Source organism: Sarcophilus harrisii, chromosome 4 (assembly GCF_902635505.1).
Source record: "Sarcophilus harrisii chromosome 4, mSarHar1.11, whole genome shotgun sequence".
Taxonomy (NCBI): domain Eukaryota; kingdom Metazoa; phylum Chordata; class Mammalia; order Dasyuromorphia; family Dasyuridae; genus Sarcophilus; species Sarcophilus harrisii.
In genome coordinates, this window is record NC_045429.1 from 324,572,832 (window position 1) to 324,594,635 (window position 21,804).

Here is a 21,804-nt window from a genome sequence, read left to right on the forward strand (position 1 = left end):
GGTGAAATCTGATTTGTCTGTCTGTCATTCTATCTCTGTCTCTTGTCTGCACTGACAGTGGCAGATTTATTAGGAATACAGTAGGACTCTATTATTCTCCCCCCTACAACAAGTATGCCTTGAGGCAGGTACTATGTATGGGGCAAGAGTTCCCCAAGATAGGGAAATAGATTAGAGATAGAGGCCTTTTCTAAGGTAGTAAAAGACTCCAGCATTATCTCCTCATTTAATATTGGTGAAATGTGGATGATAGTGTTATTACTAGCTTTCTATTCTCCACCTCACAGTGGGTAGTTTTATGATCAGTGAAGGGGTCATTGATAACCACAATATCTATTCTTCCTGCAGTAAATGTGCCTTAGGCTACTGTAGGGTGTCAGCCAAATTCATTGACTCTAACTTTCATCATTTTATCTCAAGGATGCGGCTTTTGGCACAGAGTTTTGGAGAAGAGCTGAGGGCTTGGCCTCTTATGACTTCTGTGGTTCCTTCCATATTTGAGAAGATTCCTTGGATCTAACTTTAGTCACTTGTGCTCACTCTCACTGTCTGTTTTTGTTTCTTGTTTCCTTGACCAGCAATATCATCCCTGATATTGGGAGTTGTGGCTGAGGTTGTGGCTTTTGCACACATGTATCACTAATTGCATCTGTACAAATTGATTTTAAACCAATCTGTCTCATGTGTTCTGTTTGTTTAGAGATACAGCCCCTTTGACTACAGGATAAAAAGCCTTTTCCCCTTCCTGTTGGATGACACTGGCAGTTATCTCTAGGTGTTATGACCCTTATTTCTAAAGTGATCACAGCTACTGAAAGCCCAGAATGACAAAATTGTCAGATGGTTCAATATCAGATAGAAATATGCTTTTATCAAAAGAAATGATTTTGAAGAAGATACACTACCATTTGCTTTGCATTTACCATTTGAATTAGAATGTGAGCTCCTTGAAAATAAGAACTTTTTTGTTTTTCTTGTATTCTCAGTGCTAAGTACAGTAATTTGCACAAGTTAGTACTTCACAGATGCTTTTTCATTCATTTCTATATCTGTACATCTGGATATTGTGATGCCAGGGCAATGTGTTTCTAAGTGTCTTAGGATAAAAGCAGATCCCTTGAAGCTTTATATTTGCTTCCTGTATTTCTCTGCAGCAGTCTACTACTACTCTTACACAAATATCTATGCTATAGATATTCCAAGTGAATATTAACCAAGCTTTTCTCTATTGAGTGAGGTACCCTGTTAAACAATATGATAATTTTTTTTCATTTTAAGGGCCCTATAATTTAGTATGATACTGTATAATGGTTGGGTGGCAATGCCCTCAAGACTAATATTTGTCATCATTGGGCTGGTATCATTGGGTAATAAGGTTGCTGAGGAGAAGATTGATATTGTGTTATTGGCTCAAGGTTACAGAATTCTCATCCTTGGTATCATTGTTGGTTAGTCATTTCAGTTTTGTCTTGACTCTTTGTTATCCCATTTGGAATTTGGTTTTTGTTGTTGTTGTTGTTGTTTTTTGGCAAAGATCCTGGAGTGGTTTGCCATTTCCTTCTCCAGTCCATTTTACAGATGGGGAAACTGAGGCAAGCATGGTTAAGTAACTTGCCCAGCATCAGACATCTGATCTTGGGCAAATAAATATCTGAGGCTATATTTGAACTTACAAAAATGAGTCTTCCTGACTTCACTTCCAGCACTCTATTCACTGACCCCCTAGCTAACTCTATTTTCAGTAGATCTTTTGCATAATCCTGTAATCGTATGGAAGTGTTAAACTCATTTACCAATTAACAAGGCTTTTGCTGTAAAAATCTCTTTCAAATTGTAGCCTGAAAATTTAAGAAAAAAAAAATCTCATTGATACTAGTTCAAACAACTTAAGCAATATAATTTACTGCTACTGGTATAACCATTATACATCTTAACATATTAATATGGTCAACAAAGGATGAGGCCATAGTATAAATAATTAAACATAAAGTTTTTTAAAGTACAGTTTTATAGCAGGTAGTTAACCAAAATATGTTTAGCGAAGTATTGCCAATACTTTATGCTGTTATAAACTATTTCTTCAAAACATTCAACAGAATTATTCTCAATGTCCTGTAGCCATACCAAAAAAAAAAAAAAAAAAAAATCCTATTTCTAGTGAAGTATAGCACCTAATCCCAGAGAAACTAACATGGTAAAACTTAAATTTCACTGCTGCCATTTAATTTTCCTATTGACTACAAGAATTGATCTTGGCTCCAGTATAAGTCTACTATACTACTATACTACTATACTAGTTCCCTCTAGTCAGCCTCTTGAGCTGTCTTTCTCCATAGTCTACTAGTACCAAATTCATATCTCCAAGGTATAAGACTGTTTTAGTTCCCTGCCATCATTAGTAGATTCTTTGGCCAGCAAGAAGCTGAATTATTTGAGATAACACTCTCATGTTTCTTTCCTGTAGCTACTATCTTTAGCATAATTTTCCTGATACAGTCTCACATTCAAGCCAAAGTCTCATAGGATTCTGACCTTTTTAATTTCTGTCTTTTTAAAGGATAAGATTGTAGGCTTTTTATATGTTCATTTGACTTTTTATAGTTAAAAAGTTCATAATTTTAAAAAAATTTAAATGTATAAAGTATAATAGAGTATGCAATTAATCATACATAACAAACATTATTTCCCTTTTTAAAAATAATTGTTTTTTTCCTCATTATTCCTCAAACATTTCTGGCTGTATCTCATCTCCCATTAAACCTCTTGTGGTCACCAAACAAAAATTCTGACCAAATGACAAAATGATTTTCTGACATCATATAAAACATTCACCAGCATAGTCTTCTATCCTTGGAGACAGTATATTTTATTGTTTGGGGAGACCAAGATAAGATATTACATAATTTAGCTTCTTATCATTCTGGATATTTTTCTTCTAGTTCTGTTTATGTCACTGTATCAGATTATATAAAATTTCACATTTTCCTGAATTCCCAAATAGTTAATATTTTAATACATTTATTTTTTTATTTTATTTACATTATTTATATTTACATTTATATTATTTACATTTATTAATAAATTAGTCAATAAGCAAATACCCACTACAACAAACAAATTAAACAACCATCACATGCCTGGCTGGCAGTTGACAGAATTCAGATGCATAAATGAAATATTTTAAGGAGCTCACTTTGGAGGGGCAACATGTATTTTAAGTATATATAAATTCTATGCTAAATAATTTAAAGGTAATTAGAACAAGGCACTAGAAATTCAGGGGATCAGGAGAGGCTTCGTATAGAAATTGGTGCTTCAATAGAGCTTTCAAGAAAATTAGGTGTGGTAGGATTTGGAAGTGAGGAGGCATTTGCAATGAGGGAGAAAAGCTGAATTTGTCTGAATCCACTCTTGTGGATGTACAAAGAAACTCATCCAATTAGATTTGAATTTAGATTCATCTAGAAATGAAATTAAAGTCAGGTAACAAATGATAACATAAGAATTAACGTATTATAAAGGACCTTGTAAAACCATAAATTTCTCTGTCAGAACTAGCTATCATTACTTCCATGGTCTTATAAAAAGAATGTCAGAGTATTAAATTCAGAATGAATTGTTGCTGGTGGGGGGCATACTAAAGAAAGGGGGTTGGTTTTTTCTATAAGTGATGCCACTTTTGCTTGGGGTGGAAGGAATGATGATAACTGACAATAGAAAGATGGAGGAAATGATTAATTCTTAATTCTGCTTTTTTCCTCTACTGAGGAGAATTAATGACCTATGCACTGGAGATGACAATAAAAATGATTAATGGGGAATTGATATCTAAGATAAATAATGAAATAGTAAGAGAACACCTGGTTATCCTTAGAATTCAGGTCACCTGGACGTCATCCTTAAATACTGAAAGAGCTAGTAGATGGGACTGCTGAGCCACTTCAGTATATTAGAAAGATCATGGAAAGGAGAAGAGGTGTATCACAAGACTGGATTAAGCCAAATCTTGTGATTTTTTTCATAAAAAGGAAAAAGAAAAATCTGCAAACTATAGATTAGTGAGCTTGACTGGATTCTTGGAAAAGATGTAGTATGGAGCCTTGAGATAATTGGTGAAAATGTTAAAAGGGGAGCAGTGGTTAATAAGAATCAGCGTGACTTCTTCAAGGATAGGCTTATGACAGACTAATTTCTCCTTCTTGATGGAATTACTAGAATAGTAAAGAAGTCCATGAATATTGTTTGCCTAGATTTTAGCAAAGCTTTTGATTAATAATCATCTAGTAATCTTGAATATATATATAGAAATGTGAATTAGATAATTATACAACTAGATGGATTTTCAGGACTGGCTGGATGGCCAAATTTGAGAGGAGTTGTTAGTGATATGTCACTGTGGCAGAAAATATCCAGTGGAGTACCTCAGGAATCTATATTAAACATTTTTATCAGTGAGGTGGATTAAAGAGTAGATGGTATGTTCATCAAGTTTGTAGATGACACAAAATTGGAAGGGATAATTATCTAGATGACAAGGACTCAAAAAAAAAAAAAGAACTCGACAGGCTAGAGTGTTGTGTTGAACCTGATATGAAGAAATTCTGTAGAAATAAACGTAAAGTCTTATACTTAAGCAAAAAAGGCTAGTTTCACAAGTACAAGACAAGGAAGGCAAAAAAAAATCTTTGGAGTTTAATGAGCTAGCTCAGTATGAGTCCATGTTTAATATGGCAACCAAAACCAAAAAATCTGATATCATCTTGGGCTTTAATAAAAGAGATATAGTTTCTAGGAATCAGAAAGTGATAGTTCTTCTGTAATCTTCATTCATTAGGCTTTTTCTGGAATGGTTTTCTCAGTTCTGGGCACCATAATTTTAAAAAGACATTTATAAGCTCCTGAGATTCCAGAAGAGGTAAATGAGGAAGGTAAAGATATGCTGTAATGTCTGAGCTAGCTTTCTGGAAATCCTCTAGAAGGGTCTTGGCCTCAGCTAAATAGTCACTACAAGGATGGACAAGAATAGAATCCAAAGTCTTTATTGTCCCCTTCACAGTCTGTGTCTGTCATAGTCTGACCCAGTCTTAATCTGACCCAGTTTCCTCCAGCAATTTGCCAGTCTGCCAGTCTTAACCAGTCTCCCCCTCCATCTGAGTCTGACTTTGTCCCCAGTTTAAATACCCTATTACAATTACATCATTACAGTATACTGAGTATAAGCCACTCTAGAGTGATTACATCATTATATCAAACTAGAGTGACTATTTATATCATTATATCATACTAGATATATGTTTAACTAGAGAACCATTATCTCATCAATTTCACTGTTAACACCTTGTTTCAAGTGTACTTCTTTCAAGTTTACTTCTCCAAAGTTCTACCCTCTACACTGCAGGGGTCCTCAAACTACGGCCCCACAGACCAGATGTGGCAGTTTGAGGATGTTTATCCCCCTCATCCAGGGCTATGAAGTTTCTTTATTTAAAGGCCCACAAAACAAAGTTTTTGTTTTTACTATAGTCTGGCCCTCCAACAGTCTGAGGGACAGTTAACTGGTCCCTTTGAGGACCCCTGCACAATATTCCATCTGATAATCAATTGAAGGAGATGATAATGTTTAAAAAAAAAAAAAGCTTAGAATACATATTTAAAAGAGTTTCTTATAGTGGAGAGATCAGACCTGTCCTGCTTTTCTTACCCCAGAGGATAAAAATAACAGCAATAGGTGAGAGCTGCAAAGAGGAAAATTTCGGCTTAATGTCAGAACAACTTTCCTAATGATTAGTTTTGTCCAAAATGGAGTGGACTGGGTTTGTTTCTTGAAAGTCTTTTAGCAGACCATGTGTCCATGTATCAGGTACAATGTTGAGGAGGGTATCCCTTCCAAATACAGGTTGAACTACATCCAACTCTCAAATCCCAGGATGATATTCCAGAGATGAGAAGTTATATTTACAAAAACACAGAGATGGGAAGTGAATTGTTATATGCAAGGAACATTTGGCTGGGCTGAGGAGTTCATGGAGGAAAGTGATAGGTAAGAATTTTAGAAAGGACAGGGTCATTTGTTTAGATCTGGAAAGTACTTTAAAGATAAAGTCAAGCCTTCTCATAATGAGGAAACTTGGTACAGAGGGGTAAGAGTTTTGTTTAAATCCACACAGCTAATAACTAAGCCAGGATTAGAACTCACGTCTTCCCAACTTCGGATCCTATATTCTACTTAACTTTTGCTGTAGTGTCCAGGCCAGCTTTCTGGAGGATCTCTGGATGAGGCTTGGTCTTAGGTGGAGAAGTGATGAAGGCAGAAGAGCCACCACGAGGATGGTCAAGGATGGAATCTGAGATTGAGTTCAAGCACACACTCTCGTCTCCAGTCCTCTCAGATTCTTAAATACCTTAGTTCAATTTACATCACTACAGCACACTGAGCATGTGCCAACTGTAGAACCATTATATCACCATATCACACTATATATATGCCAACTAGAGTGATTATATCATTATATCACACAAAGTATATGCCAACTAGAGAACCATTATCTCCTGAATCATACTGAGTAAACACCCTGTTGTAAGTATGCTTCAAGTACATCTTTCCCAGAATTGTCCCACTATCTGAGATCCTCTACATTTTGCCACCTGAATGAAGGTTGTGAAAAATTTTAAGTGCTCAACAGAAGAATTTGTATTTAATTTTAGAGGTAATGGTAAGCCTTTAATAGGATTGATATGGTCAGACCTGTGCTTCAGGAATATCTTTTGGGTAATTGTATATGGGATAGATTGGAAAGAAAAGATAGATGTGAGATAGGGAGTTCAGTTAGGAAGGTATTAATGATAATAATCCATCTGAGAGGCAAGGAGGGTCCCTGAAGTAGGATGGTGGCTATATGAATGGAGAGATATTGATGGATATGAGAAAAAAGTTGTGAAAATGAATGCAAATGCAAAATTGGTGAGTATTAGGAATTCAGAAAAACATGAGAAGACTTTATGAACTGATACATAGCAGAACCAAGAGAATGAAATACTCAATAGCTACAGTATTATAAATGAAAACAATAATAAAAGGTAGCCTAATTTGGGGTTATTGATATGGAATATGGAATGTGCTGTCAGATAAAGCATATTATATTTTGTTTAACTGCTGTTCCAATTAGGGAGGGAAGTCTATCTATTGGTGATAATAATGTTTAAAAAAAAAAGCTGAAAGGACTCAATTAAAATAGAGAAGAAAACACCAAAGAGTTAAAAGAGAGAAAGAGACCAATAAAATGAAACTATTGCAATAATATTCTTTGTTATAGCAAGGAATTGGAAACAAAGAGGGTGTCCAGGATGAACAAATGTTGTTCAGTTGTTCAGTTATATACAACTCTTCGTGACCCTGTGGACCAACTATCTTTGGGATTTTTTGGAGGGAGGGGGCAAAGATATTGAAATGGTTTGCCATTTCCTTCTCCAGTTTTAGGCAGTGATTAAGTGACTTACCTAATAAATGTTTGAGGTCAAATTTGAACTTTGGTCTTTTTGACCCCAGATCCACTGAGGGTAACTGCACTAATGTAATGGAATTAATGCAATGTAAGATAAAATAAAAGGAATAGATTCAGAAAAAAACTTGGGAGGCCTTGTATCAAGTTAGGCAAAATAGAGTAAACAGAACCAGGAGAACAAGTTATATAGTAGCTGCAACATTGTAAAGAAAACTTTGAAAGACTTAAGAATTCTACTCAATTTAATAATCAGTCAGGACTCCAGAGGACCAATGATGAAATATGCTTCATACATCTTGATAGATATGATTGACAGACTAGAAGTACAAACTAAGGTGTAAGTTTTTGGACTTTGTTAATGCTCATTTGTTAGAAAGGCAGGTTTAAAAATGGAGATGAGATTGAAAAGGTGAAAGGGGAGCTAATTATTATAATTCAAAAAAATTGATAAGATCAGTGAAGCATTGAAGTGAAGAGAAGAAGAAAGCTGAGAGAAAATCACAATCAGGACAGCTTTAGAACTAATATGCCCAATGTTTTAAAAACAAGCTTTACATGTTAGTGATTTGCAATTTTATTCACAGTACCAATCCTCTTTTTCTGGTTTTTCTTTATTTATGGAAATGCACATATATGACAATCAAGTTCATGATAGTTTTTATTTAAACATTTTCATTGGGAGAAAGGACACAAAATGCTTTTTCTTTCAGAATTACAAAATGTTAAAATATAATTTTTATATTGTATTTATTCTTTCATCTCAGCAACTATTTATTGAATGTCTATCATGTGCAAAGCACTGTGATAAGGGATATAAAGTTCAGATAAACCATCCTACTTATTATTTTCAATATCTGATATTCCATCTTCTCTCTGTGGGTCTTTACAATAATGGTCCTTCATAACTGGAATGTATTTCCTCTTTACCTCTGCCTGTTACAATCCCTTTAAAGTTCAGGTTACTAACATTAGAATGATGACTTTTTCTTTTTGAAATTTAAGTTGCATATATATTGTATTTTATTACATATTGCATTACCCCCTGTAGAATGTAAACTCCTGTGGACAGAGACTTAAATATATTTACTTTGTATCTCTAATGCTTTAACATAGTAGTTAATATATCTTTAACTGACATGAGGATATAGAAATAAATAATAATTGAAACTTCTCAACTAGATACAAGACACAAATGATTATAATTTTTAAAATCCTCATAGGAGTTGTAGATGACTAGAGTGATCAAAAAAAAATCTTCATGAAAAAGGTTAGAATTTTGATAGTAGATATATGAAGGGGATCTAGGTAGACGGAACAGCATAGGCAATATAGTATAGAAGCAGGAAATATCCCAGTACATATATAGGGAATGGCAAAGCTGGAAAGGTGAGTTAAAGCTGCATTGCAACTTTTTGTATCTCAGATAAAATTTGGGTATTATTTGAAAGGTAATGAAAGGCTTTTACACATTTTAATCACAGGAGTGACACTGTCTGAGCTATGAGGGAGATTACACTGGCCATAGATGTATTAAAGGAAGGAGAAAATGGAGGCAAGCAGACAGTTGCTTGCAATTACTGCATATAGGCAGTAAGTCATGGCAGTGGCAGTGGAGAAGGTAGGAATGGCAGGATATGATGACTGTTTCAATATATGGAACTACATTAAAGTAGGAGAAAAATAGCAAATTAGGAACTTGATGAAGACAAAGGTGTACCTCTAAGAAGGAAAAGACAGGGGAAGCTATTATAAAGATCAGGAAAGTACAATGGAAGTCAAGTACAATGGAGAACAGAGAATTTCAAAGTATGAAGATTCAGTCTGAAAAGTAGGGAAGTAAGAAATAGCTTGAGGTTTATGATATTTTGAGTTTCTCAAATTGAGGAACCATTAAGATTTGCCACTTTTGTGTTGGTTTTTAGAATCTCAGGTGACTTCCTGTGACTTTTTCTGTTTATGAAAGTTGTAGCCTCTTGTCCCACTAATGGATCTTGCCACCCCTTCCAAACCTTTTTAATCTCTAGTTTAAATTTTGGCAAATTAAACTAAATGAGCTCTTTTCTAAGACTATCCACAAGCTGTATCTGGTACAGAACACTGTTAGAACACTGAGAGTCAAGTAAGATTCTATATTTTATATGGACTATTTATTTGCTTCTGTTGCAATATAAAGTGATAAATGGTATTTAAAATGAAAAATTGATTTATTTAGAGATTGCCTTTCTTGAATGATATGTCACTGTAATTGAGACTGGATGGAGCAATACTTTTGTCAGCTTTCTATTTCCATTTTGCAAAGGATCTATAGTATATTTCCCATGAATGGTCCTCATTTTTGGAGTTCCTTGCATATTATAGTTTAGATTTAGAAGAAGAACATCAAATGTGGTGATACTGGAGATGTTTTTACCTTATATAAGAAGACATCTTCAATGCCCAAACAAATTCATTTGTACTTGTCTGTGAAGATGCAAGAAATTTCTTCAATAGACATACTGTCAAGTAAATTTTTGTCTCATCAATATGAATCTTTCCTTCAATAATGTAGATAACCAATTCTTACCTTCTCATTCTATGGGACTGTGTCCATATTTTCTTATAACTTGATCATAGGAAGCATATGACTTTTCTCATTTTCTTCTGACTTCCCATAGACATCGATGAAGTATCCAGACTATCCAGCTGTGCCTTACTAATGCCACAATATTATCACTACTTTTTCTGTTAAGACTTTTCTATAATGGCATCCTTTACTGCAGTTCCTCATTGTGGTTCTTTTTTTAGAACATGTGGCAGCCTGCTCATATCCACCATATACTTCTCCACTGCCCTCTGAGTACTGATCATTTTTAATTCTTTGGAGATTATGAAATTCCATGATTAATAGTCATATAATCATGCCAAAATAATTTTTGATATTAAAAACATGAGTTTGTTTCTGGGAGGTTTGTATTTCGTATAAATAATCCAACCTGTTTTTCTTTTTCTTATTTATTTTGTGTTTAACCTATTATCCATTTGCCATATCTGTCCAAATTACATGTACTTATTGATGAACCCTACAGTTGTCCATCCAACTACATACTATAATCTGGACAACGAGAATTCTCTATCTGTTGGAATACATGGGAGAGCTGTTGAAATACATGGGAGTCACCTGACAGTGGCTGCTGGAGATCCAACTCAGTATGGATCTCCTCTTGTGAGAGGGTGATACAAGGAGACTGAGAGGGTTGCATTGTCTGACCTCTCTCCTCTTCCCTCTGCCTCCAATTAATCTCATTCCCAGTCTGCAACACCTGTGTCAGCAAAGACTGCCTTGCAATGCCTTCAGATGTTATGATCCACAGCTGTGGAGGCTCTCGGAGAATTGACCTGTCCCTTAACATCTATCCACTTTTATTTTTTCATATGCAGATAGGCCAAACTCTCTTGAATTATTACAGATCTCATCCCATAGGCTCTACAGTGTTCCAGAGCTTAATGCAACCAGCTACAGTGTCATCTCTGAAAACAAGCACCATCTGGAGAACCTCACCATCCACAGGGAATCCTTCTTCAAGTTGAATACTATGTTGGATCTCCTTCATCACTGTGACAAATGTCTTTGGTGAGCATACTTCCTATTTTTGTGCCTCTCCCAATACTTATGATCAGAGAACCATCAGACAAGATTTTCTATGTTCCATCTTTCAAAGAATCTTGAACAATTTGAATGGATAAACAGAAGATACTTTGGAGAAAATTGTTCAAGGTGATATTTTAATCTACTTAATCAAATCCTTTTTTTATAATCAACAAACAATAAACATTATTTGCTTCATTTTACAGTTGCATGATGGTAAAGATATGGTCTACTTTAGAATGCCCTGTGCCAAAGCTTGCCTTTTTCTCTACCCAGAAATCTCACCAAAGCCATACATAACATATATATTATTCTCATAAAAATTTTATATAGATTGGAAAGTAGACATTTGGGAGGAAGGTTTTATCTCAGTTGTCTTTTTTCCCAATGTAAAATGGTCCAAGTTTTTTTGCTCTGTCACTGGTATTTTTTGTTTCTTAAGATATCTTGAATATTCTTTTACAATTCTATCTCTTCCAGAATGATTATCTTAGGTATCTAATTTATATGTTTTCCCCATCTATGTTCTCTTTAATACTATTTCTACATCTGGGGTTATGTAGTGTAAATGTTAAGGTTCTGAAGAACTGATATGAGGCAGAGCCAAGATGGCAGAGAATAGACAAGTCTTTGAATGAGTTCTTCCTGGCTTCCTTCAGATCAACATCAGATCAAGCCTCTGAATGGGTTTTGGAGTGACAGAAGCCACAAATATTTGGAGTATAAAAAATTGGAGAAGATTTTTTGGAAGAACTTTAGGAAAGGTCTGTCTTAATTGGGCTGGGGCAAGGAAGTGTTGTAGCCAAATGCAGATGCAACACAATACAGGGAGACCCAGGGTGAAGAAGCCTCCCTAGTGGAGGGCGAATTTAGTGGGAGGCTGTTAGCCAAAATATAGCAGCATTTACTACTCTGTCCTGGTTCAGAAATCAGTGCATTAATAGACTTTAAGACCTCCAATACAATTATAGAAGGCAAATAGTGAGCCCCTGAAACCCAGCATAACAAGCAGAACTTGGCTAGGCTTATTAGAAGGAAGCCAGCAACACCTGCTTCAGGGCAGTGTGAAGCCATTGTCACCTGTACAGGAAGCTTGGGACAATCTGCCCTTTGCCCTAATTGCAGACCTCAACCTTTAAAAATGAGCAAAAAAAGCAAAAAGAGCTCTGACAATAGATAGCTTTTATTGCGACAGGGAAGAACAGAACTCAAACCCTGAGCACACTAAAGGCAAAACATCTCCAGATGAAACCTTAAAGGGTGACTTAAGTTGGTCTCCATATCAAAAGGCTCTTGTGAAAGAATTCAAAAAGGATCTTAAAAGAGAATTAGATCCTTTGATCCAGCAGTGTTTCTACTGGGCTTGTATCTCAAAGAGATCATAAAGGAAGGAAAGGGACCCATATGTGGTAGCCTTTTTTTGTAATGGCAAGAAACTGGAAACTGAGGTGATGCCCATCAGCTGGATAATGGCTGAATAAGTTACGGTATATGAATGTTAAGGAATATTATTGTGCTATAAGAAATGATCAGCAAGATAATTTCCAAGAGGCCTGAAGAGACTTATATAAACTGATGCTAAGTGAAGTGAGCAAAATCAGGAGATCATTATACATGGAAACCACAAGATTATACAATGATCAATTCTGATATACATGGCTCTTTTCAACAATGAGATGATTCAGTCCAGTTCCAATGATCTTACGATGAAGAAAAAGCCATTTACAGCCAGAGAGAGGACTGTGAGAACTGAGTATGGATCACAACATAGTTATTTTCATTTTTTGTTGTTGCATTGTGTTTTCTTTCTCATTTTTTCTTTTTTGATCTGATTTTTCTTGTGCAGCATGATAATTGTGGAAACATATATAGAATTGCACATGTTTTACATATATTGGATTACTTGCTAGAGGAGAGGAGGTGGGGGGAACTGAGGAAAAAATTTGGAACACAAGGTTTTGAAAGGATGAATGTTGAAAATTATCCATGTATATGTTGAAAACAGAAAGTTTTAAGAAAAGGAGAGTTAGAAGAAAATGGGAAAAGGAAATAAGAGCTCTGGAAAAGAAAATACTGAAATTGTCTGAAGAAACTCACTCCTTAAAAATAGTTTTGGTTAAATGGAAAAAGAAAACAACTCCTTGAAAAACAGAATTTATGAAATGAAAAAAAATCTAGTGAACAAAACAACTCATTTAAAAGTACAAATGGCCAACTGCAAGTGAAGATAAAAAAGCTAATTGAAGAAAATAATTCACTAAAAATTAGAATTAAACAAATGGAAGTGAATGACTCAATGAGATATCAAAAACCAGTCAAACAAAACCAAAGAAATGAAAAAGTAGAAGAAAATACCTCATCAAAAAAATAACTGAAGAGATTCAGGAGATACAATCCAAGAATTATTGGGCCACCTGAAAACCATGATGAACAAAAGAACCTAGACAACATCTTTCAAGAAATCATTAAGGAAAACTTCCCTAATGTGCTAGAATCAGAGAGTAAAATAGCTAATGAAAGAAACCACAAGGCAGCTAAAGTGGTGTAGTAGATAAAATACCAGCCCTGAAGTCAGAAGAACCCTGAGTTCAAATCTGGTCTCAAACACTTAATTCTTCCTAGCTGTGTAACCCAGGGCAAGTCATTTAATCCCAGTTGCCTCAGGAAAAAAAAAAGAAAGAATCCACAGATCACTTCCTGAAAGAAATCCTCAAAATCAAAACTCCAAGGAATATTGTAGCTAAATTCCAGAATTATCAAATAAGGAGAAAATTCTGGGAGCAGCCAGAAAGAAACAATTCAAATATTGAGGAGCCACAATTAGGATTACTCAGAACCTCGCAGCTTCCATTGCAAAGGATCGAAGGGCAAAGGAACTTGGACTGCAGCCAAGAATTAACTCTCCAGCATAATTAACTAATTTCTTTCAGGGAGAAAGATAGGCATTCAATGAAATAGGGGATTTTCTTTTTCTTTTTGATGAAAAAACCAAAGCTGAACAGAAAATGTGATCTTCAAACACAAAACTCAAGAGAAGCATAAAAATGTAAAAAGGGAAAGAATAAAAGCTTTATTTTTTAAAGGTTAAAATGTTTATATCCCTATAGGGAAGATGATAAGTTTAACTTCTGAGAATTGTATTTTTGTTAGGGGTATACTTAGAGGATGTGGTATAATTTGACTTTACTGTGATGACATAAAGTAACTAGGGATGGAAAAGAGATTATACTACAAGAGGAGGAAAGGGAAGTAAAATAGGGTAAATTGCATTACATGTAGAGGCAAAAAAAAGACCTATTACAGTTGAGGAAAGAAGGGAGAGGGATGGGCATTGTGTGAACCTTAATATCATCAGATTTGGCTCAAAGAGAGAATATCAGACATATTTAGTTTGGTATAGAAGCTTGTCTCATTCTTAGAAAAGTAGGAGGAAAAGGGGGAAAAAAAGGGAGGCGTAATAGAAGGTAGAACAGAAGTATCAGGGGAAAGAGATAAGAAAGGAGGAGGGGCTGTAAAAGAGTGCAGATTGAGGAAGGTGGTTGGTCAGAAGCAAAACACTGGGGAGAAGGGAAAAGGGAAAGGAAAGAGAAAGTATAATTTGGGAAAAATAAGATGGCAGGGAATACAGAGTTAGTAATTTTAACTGTGAATGTTAATGGAATGAACTCTCCCATAAAATGGGGGAAAAAAAGTGTTACAGTTCCACTTTCCTTAATAGTTAAAAGATCATTTTCATTTCTTCTATGTAGTTTGCAGGCCTTTGGTGTCCCATATTTCTTATTCTCAATATCTTTCAGCATTTTTTTTTACTGTCTTCACTTATCCCCCCATTATACTGAAGTCATTAAATATCAAGGCATATGAATTTAATGTAGAGCATTTTATCATATGCTTTACAGAATATTCCTACTTCTCCATTTTCTGACAATGATATTGGTACATAAACTACAGTTTATTTTCATGGTCTTTTTTTTTTCAACTATTTGCTCATGATATGCCATTTCTTGTTTCTTTGGGCCATATGATAAAGCTAATGATGCTAACTTGGGAACTTTCTTTCCATTTAGCAGAAATGTTCTCTTTTTCTCATTTCATTAATAATTAAAATGTCAAAATTGATATAATTCATTTCCTCTAGTATTATTTCCACCTATCATTCATTGGGAAAGAGTAACTATGATAATGATAACAACCATCTCCTCAAAGCCCAAACCATCAGCTCTACTTTGAGGGTCAGGGAAAATGACACAGTCAAGGAATGACAGCCAGGGTAACATACAGTGTGGACTTTGTGTCCTAAGACTGACAGGAACTGAACATTTGGACTCTGGCAAAACTCTTGATCAGCACTCCAGTCAATATGATGAAACTGCTCCTATCAATCTAAGAAATAAATAGTGCAGTATATGATTAAAGTCTGGCTCTATACTAAACTGTCATGGTTATCAGCCTGATGTGGAAAACAATGGAGGAAATGATATCCCCTTATGTTCTTGTAATACAAGAAAGCAAGAAACTTTGGTACAAATTTTTTAAAAACTCTAATCTTCTAGAAATGATTGAATCAAGATAGCACTGACTACTAAAACAAGATGACTATGAATGTACAAAATGGATGGAAGATATGCATATCCTCATCTTATGCCAATATATCATAACTAAACTGAAAACTAATCTTACCTCTTATAGGCAGGGTTCATGCTGCTTTTTGTCAATGCTGCCCTCCTATCCAGTTCATACAACAAGGACTCAATACTAAAATGGGTCTGCAATCAGTGGCTCAAGAATTCTTGCCAGTGATTCAGACCTGTCTATCATTTGAGATTCTTGTCCATATTCTATAAGTTTATCACAGTAAGTCTGCTCAGCGTGCTGCAAGTTTTCTATATTTTCTTCTGATATTTGGAAAATGCCAGTGGAGAACTTAGCCTTTTTCTTGGTATATAACCAGCCCATCTTCTTTTTCTATTATATAATTCCTTGTTAATTTATTTTACTCCTGTTCTTTAAAGTTCATTGTTGGCTCCAAGGGTGCTCACACAATCAATGACTTCTTCCTTGTTTTCTCTATGTGATTCATTTTAATTCTTCAGAGCAGTTGTATTCCACATTTTACTGCCATATAGGAAAACCAGTAAAATATTAATATCAAAAGATGGTCTTTTACTTTCATGGGAAACTTGGGGTCAATAAAGGAGCTTTAAAATTTCTTGAAAGCAGTCCAAACCTTTCTCCTTATCCTATTCAATTCTGGAAGCAGTTCATTATACCAGTTGTACTATGTGTTATATACATATATGCACGTGTATATACATATATAATATATGTACATGCACATGTAATATGTAATGCAGGTTGAAATATGGCCAATTAACATTCTTCATCCATTTGGTCTTTCCTGTGTATCTAGACAGGCCAAATTCCCTTGAATTATTAAAGATCTCTTCAATCAGGCTCAAAAGTTTTATGGAACTTGACACAACCAGCACAAAATTATGTGAACACAGGAGCTTTTAGAGGATCTCATAATTCAGAGAAAATCCCCTCACAACCTAAATTCTATCTTAGATCTCTTCCATCACAGTGGGGAATACCTTTGGCAAGTATCTTATCTCCCCATTTTATGATTTTTCTGATGTTAGTTACCAAAGGATTGTTAAACAGACTTATTTCTCTTATTATATCTTCCAAGGAATCTTGAATGATTTTTTAATATATGAATAGGAACCATTTTATTGTAGTAAGAAGCATCTTATTCTACCAAATCAAGTTTTTCAGAAATATTCATCAGTGAGCACAATGGGATCTTCTCCATACTTTCAGTTAATTGTGAAATATAAAAAGTGTAATCCATTATTGAAATTATTTTGAAAGCCTACATGTACATTACTTATACCTTCTTTCAGTATGTCACATAGACAACTCTCTTGAAGGTTTTCTATAGATAGAGGAGTATGTATATAGGTCACTGGTTATTGAAGTCATCTCAATTACTTTTCCTCCATATTATTATTAACTGAGATTATTTCCATGCCTTTATTATCTTCTCCTCCTTCTGTTGCTTTTGATATCAGTCACTTGAGGCCTTTCTGATACAGACCTCCTTTGTATATATATTCTTTCCCCTTTTTTATTCTCTTTAGTGCCATTTTTACCTCTGCTACAAGGTTGTCTGAGCTTCTGATGTTGTGTGATAGTTCCACTGTTCTTGTGGAGAAAACATTTTCTTATAAAAATTTTTGCAAATATTTGTCATTTTTCTTCTCCTTTCAATTTCACTCTTGATTGCCCATGGGATGATTTTGCTTAGTATTTATATCTTGCCAAGCATTCTTTAAATTGGTTTTACCCTCCATTTTCCCCCTGCTTTGTAATACAATACTTCTCATAATTATCTATCTTCTGTCTTTATTTTACAAACAAGTTTATATTTTAGCCTGTTGTTTTTTTTCCTTTGGCAACCAACTGTCTCCTTTTTGCCTATTAAAGTGCTTCTCAGACTCTTTTGATATCCTTTTTGTAGCAATTAATTTTCAGTGATTAAACTTCTGAAAAAATTATTATAATTAGTATTGCTGTCATATCTGATATCTCTAACAAAGTCCTACTGTGATTCCTCACTGTGGTTTGGAAGTGAACCTAGGTTCTTGAAAGTTGTCAGCATAGCATAAACTTTGGCAGGTTCTCTCACATTAGAGAGATTTCCATGTAGACCTAGAAATTAATCACATTTGTTTTTCTGAGGACTAATTCAGCTGTGCTTCCCTACTCATCAGTAGGCTGCCTACCCGATGGTTTTAATGTTTTTCTTAAATCTGGTCACAAAACCCCATGAAATAAAATCTAAAAGTGGTTCTCAGTCTTGTGCAACCCCTTTATACTTCTTCAGTGATGGTGGTAGAGTATCAGGAAAAGGGACCATGGATGTTAGGAAATAGTTTTCTAAATTGTCAATAAACATATGATTTAATAATTGGCACTCTATGTGTGAGATCCTTATACAGTAAGCAATTTGTAGACATATCACTGAGAAGCCAGATCAAATCAATTTTGACATTCATCACTTAAATCCAATTTGCTTACATGTTATGGCCTCATCTTCCTGATATCATAGTCCTCCTTGAAAACAAAAAACAACTTCTCTGAGTACTAATGGGAATTGCCCCACTAGGGACCCAACTGGGATTGGCTGGTTGGGCAACACAGTGCTTTTATTTTCTAATCTTGTCTTTTCTTTATTTCTTTCCCGTCTCTTCCCTCTATCCACATAGGATATCATACCTTTGGACTGAAGATGCTGTGCCCAAAGGAATGTTAATTTTGATTTCTGAAATCTCTCAGTATATCTTGGGGTTTATGGACTAGATTTCTTATGCATTAGAGTTATTCTTAAAAGAAATCTGGACTTAGTGATAAATATAAATTATGCAAGGAAATGGTAGAAACTGTGCAACACATCACTTCAGGCTGTAGCAATTTAACAATTATAAACTATTTAGCTAAAGAATTGGACATCAGAAGAAGCTCAGCATATTTCACAGACTGACAAATAACAAATCCCCATACTGCAAATAGAGACTTTAAAATATTTTGGAGAACTTCGCTAAAAAACTGATTTGGAATCCAAACTTTAGTACAGACTAAAATGTTGCTAAAATCATCTAGGTATGACATTGATCCATAAAAACTTAAGAACAAATTTTTTAAATAGATTTTACACTATCAAATTGACATCATCTCCAAGCTAACTAAAACAAAAAGTTTTCAAGATAGAGACCTAGCAAAAGAGATCCAAATCATGTGGGAAAAGGGTGAGGTGCATATCATCCTCGCTGTTCTGTTTGCTACTATGGTTGCCCACAATAACCCAGATAATAATGAGACATTAAAGATATTTAGAAAGAATTTAAATAGATGTTGTCCTCCCAAATACTCGTAATTTTCAACTTGGATGCAGTGAAAGGCTTTCATAATACAAAGACTTAATAGAAGAAACCAAAAGCATGTGGGGAACAGGATAAAGAATATTGATATTATCTTCATTATCCTGTCTTGATACTAGAGCCATAGACTGATGATTTTCTTAGTGAACCTATGAGGTTAATTTGAATTCTAATACTTTATTCAGCTATCAAAAAAAAAAGCATTTTTTTCACTTGTGTGGTAGTCTGAAAAAAACTAAAACTAAAAACAAACAAACAAAAAAATAGGATAATGACTTATTCCAAGATGATTTCTATCTGAACTTTATCAAATAAGAATTTTTTCTATTTTCATCATAACCACTACATTAGGGATAACCAATGTAGAATATAAAACCACCAAATCTTATAGTCTCCAAGTTCCATTGAATGAAAAGCTGTCAAAATATAGAGACCTAGTGGAAGGAATTAAAACCATATGGAAACTAGACAAGAGTGATATCATCCCTGTTATCCTTTCTACTATTGGAGAACTGTCCCAAAGGTGTTTGGGGTATGACTACAGAAGATAAGCTTATAGCCCAAAACTCTTAACCAATCATTTTCTTTGAAATATGGCAGTCCCATAAAACATTAAAAATAAAAGAACAATAGATAGAGCCTTACCTTTGGATAATTTCCTTCTAACCCCATTAAAAAAATGAGAAGGATAAGATAACAATAACAAAAAGAAAAGGTATCCACAGTTCATAGAACATTAAATGTAAAAGGATAATAACAAGATTGTAATTTGCTCTAGTACCATCACTTTATGAACTTTAACAAAAAATGAGAATGAGATGTTAATATAGTAGCTTACTATTAGATATGGCTCTTTAAAATGCACAAAATGTTTTTGTATGCATTATTTCATTTGATCTTCATGATAGTTCTAATTATTATCCCCATTTTATAGATAAGAAAACAGAAAGTTAAATAATTTGCCTGGGGTTACAAGAACTAAGTTAAAGTTTATAAACACTTTAGAAATTATGTAATTCTTAACTTCTGTTCTCTTTTCTGACCCACTTTCACCATCACTGCAGAAATAGAAGAGGGATGCACAGACCTGAGGGAATGGTTTAAAATTTTTTTTCTTTGTTTTATGAGTTGCCACGATCAAAGAATTCAACAGTAAGTGCCTAGTCCATTGGTTACAAGCCTCTCTGTACTTAACGTAGATTTTTTTCCTTGGAAAACAGACTAATGTTGTTGGCAACAAATAGTCTTTCCCAGGGTGGTTGCAACTGGCTGGAGCCTTTGCTCTTTTGGCCTAGCTTTGAGAACTCCATGCATAATGATACATCAGATTAAGATCTGTAATTCTTTAAATACCACTTTTATTATTTTTCTGTTCAAAACCCTTCAATGGCTCCCTACTGTATCTCTTAAACTCTGGGAACTTGATATTAGAGAACTTCTTAGCACTCAATTATCCAAACTCCATTTCTATTACTCCTTAATAGGTAGGTACCCTCTTCATTATTGAGTCTGTTATCCACATCTGTTTCACGAACTCATCATATATATTACCACACCTCCTCTTTCACGTATGTTGTACCTCTTTCCCTCTTCTGATTCAGATCTTTTCCATCCTAAGGGATCAATTCAAATTCTACCATTTTTTTAATAAGGCCTTTCTCAACCATGCAACTTCATTGATTTTCTACACTTTAGAATTCCATAGTATATAACCACAGAATTTAACAATGAAACACAATTTCATATTATGGTTGAGGAAGGGAACATTGGAACAAAGTAGATAGAGCTGCTCTTTGCATCAGGAAAGCCTGAGTTCAAGGCCTACCTCTTTGATACATCCTGAATGTATGATCCTGGGCACACTTTACCCCAAGTGGCCTATCAATTCTCTAACATTATGAACTGAGGAACATTTGCCTATCTACATTGACTTAATTCTACATTAAGCTCACTCTTCACTTTCAGGCCAAATATTTAGCATTTCTGCCTTAGAGCTCCCCATTACTGATACTCTGACCAGACCCATTCTTATTCCAGATGTTAGAAAACATCTGCTTCTCTTACTTTTTCTGTCCAAGAGATGCTTAATCCCTGAGATATTGCCTAAAAGCAAAACCCTCTTTCTAACTCCTGTTGTCTTTTCTTTCATTTTCATCTAAATCTAGATTCCTGATTGACTGACTCCAAATGTCATTCTTCCTTCTCCCCCAATCTCCTAATTGTGTGCCGTGGAGCTACCATTTTATAATCAACAGACTTTTCATTTTGGACCTCTTTCTCTGTTATTCCTTCCTCCTTCTGGTATTCAATAAGTCTTGTTACTTTTTTACTTGTTATTTCATTTTTGGCTACCCTTTTTTGGTTGTACCTTCTCTTATACTCCTAAATCATTGGTCTGGGACAGGAGAGTATCCAGGTATTTCTTGTTCCCCATTGCCACTGTCTAGACCCTCCTCCCTACATCACTCAGCATCCTCTGCTCCTTTGAGGTTCACTCTATCTAAATGTATCCAATCCAGATCCTGGTAGATGTTATTCATAAAATCTCAAAATATTTTCTTCCTTTCTCAATGAATTCATTGCCATGGTCTGTCTTTATTTCTTCTCTCATAAAACCTTTCACATCATCCCCTCCCCCCCCACTCTCAGCTAAGGATTTCTCATATTCTATAGAGAAAATCGAGACCATTTGCCAAGAGATTTTTCTTCCCTCTTTTCCCACACCTCACAACCC

The 21,804-nt window shown here is 34.8% G+C and overlaps 1 protein-coding gene across 10 annotated transcripts in view; it reads left to right on the forward strand.

Annotated features, from left to right (window-relative positions):
• The window catches only part of MARCHF10 (membrane associated ring-CH-type finger 10), a 214,170-nt gene that overhangs the window by 61,601 nt on the left and 130,765 nt on the right, over positions 1–21,804 (forward strand). The window contains exon 2 of one of the 10 annotated variants that reach the window (XM_031965915.1): positions 10,949–11,112. The exons of 8 other annotated variants lie outside the window; for them this stretch is intronic. In XM_031965915.1, the coding sequence (XP_031821775.1) occupies positions 11,104–11,112 (9 nt within the window). In that variant the 5' untranslated portion in view covers positions 10,949–11,103. The remainder of the gene's footprint in view (positions 1–10,948; positions 11,113–21,804) is intronic. One more of the 10 variants, XM_031965914.1, reaches the window with a different exon arrangement.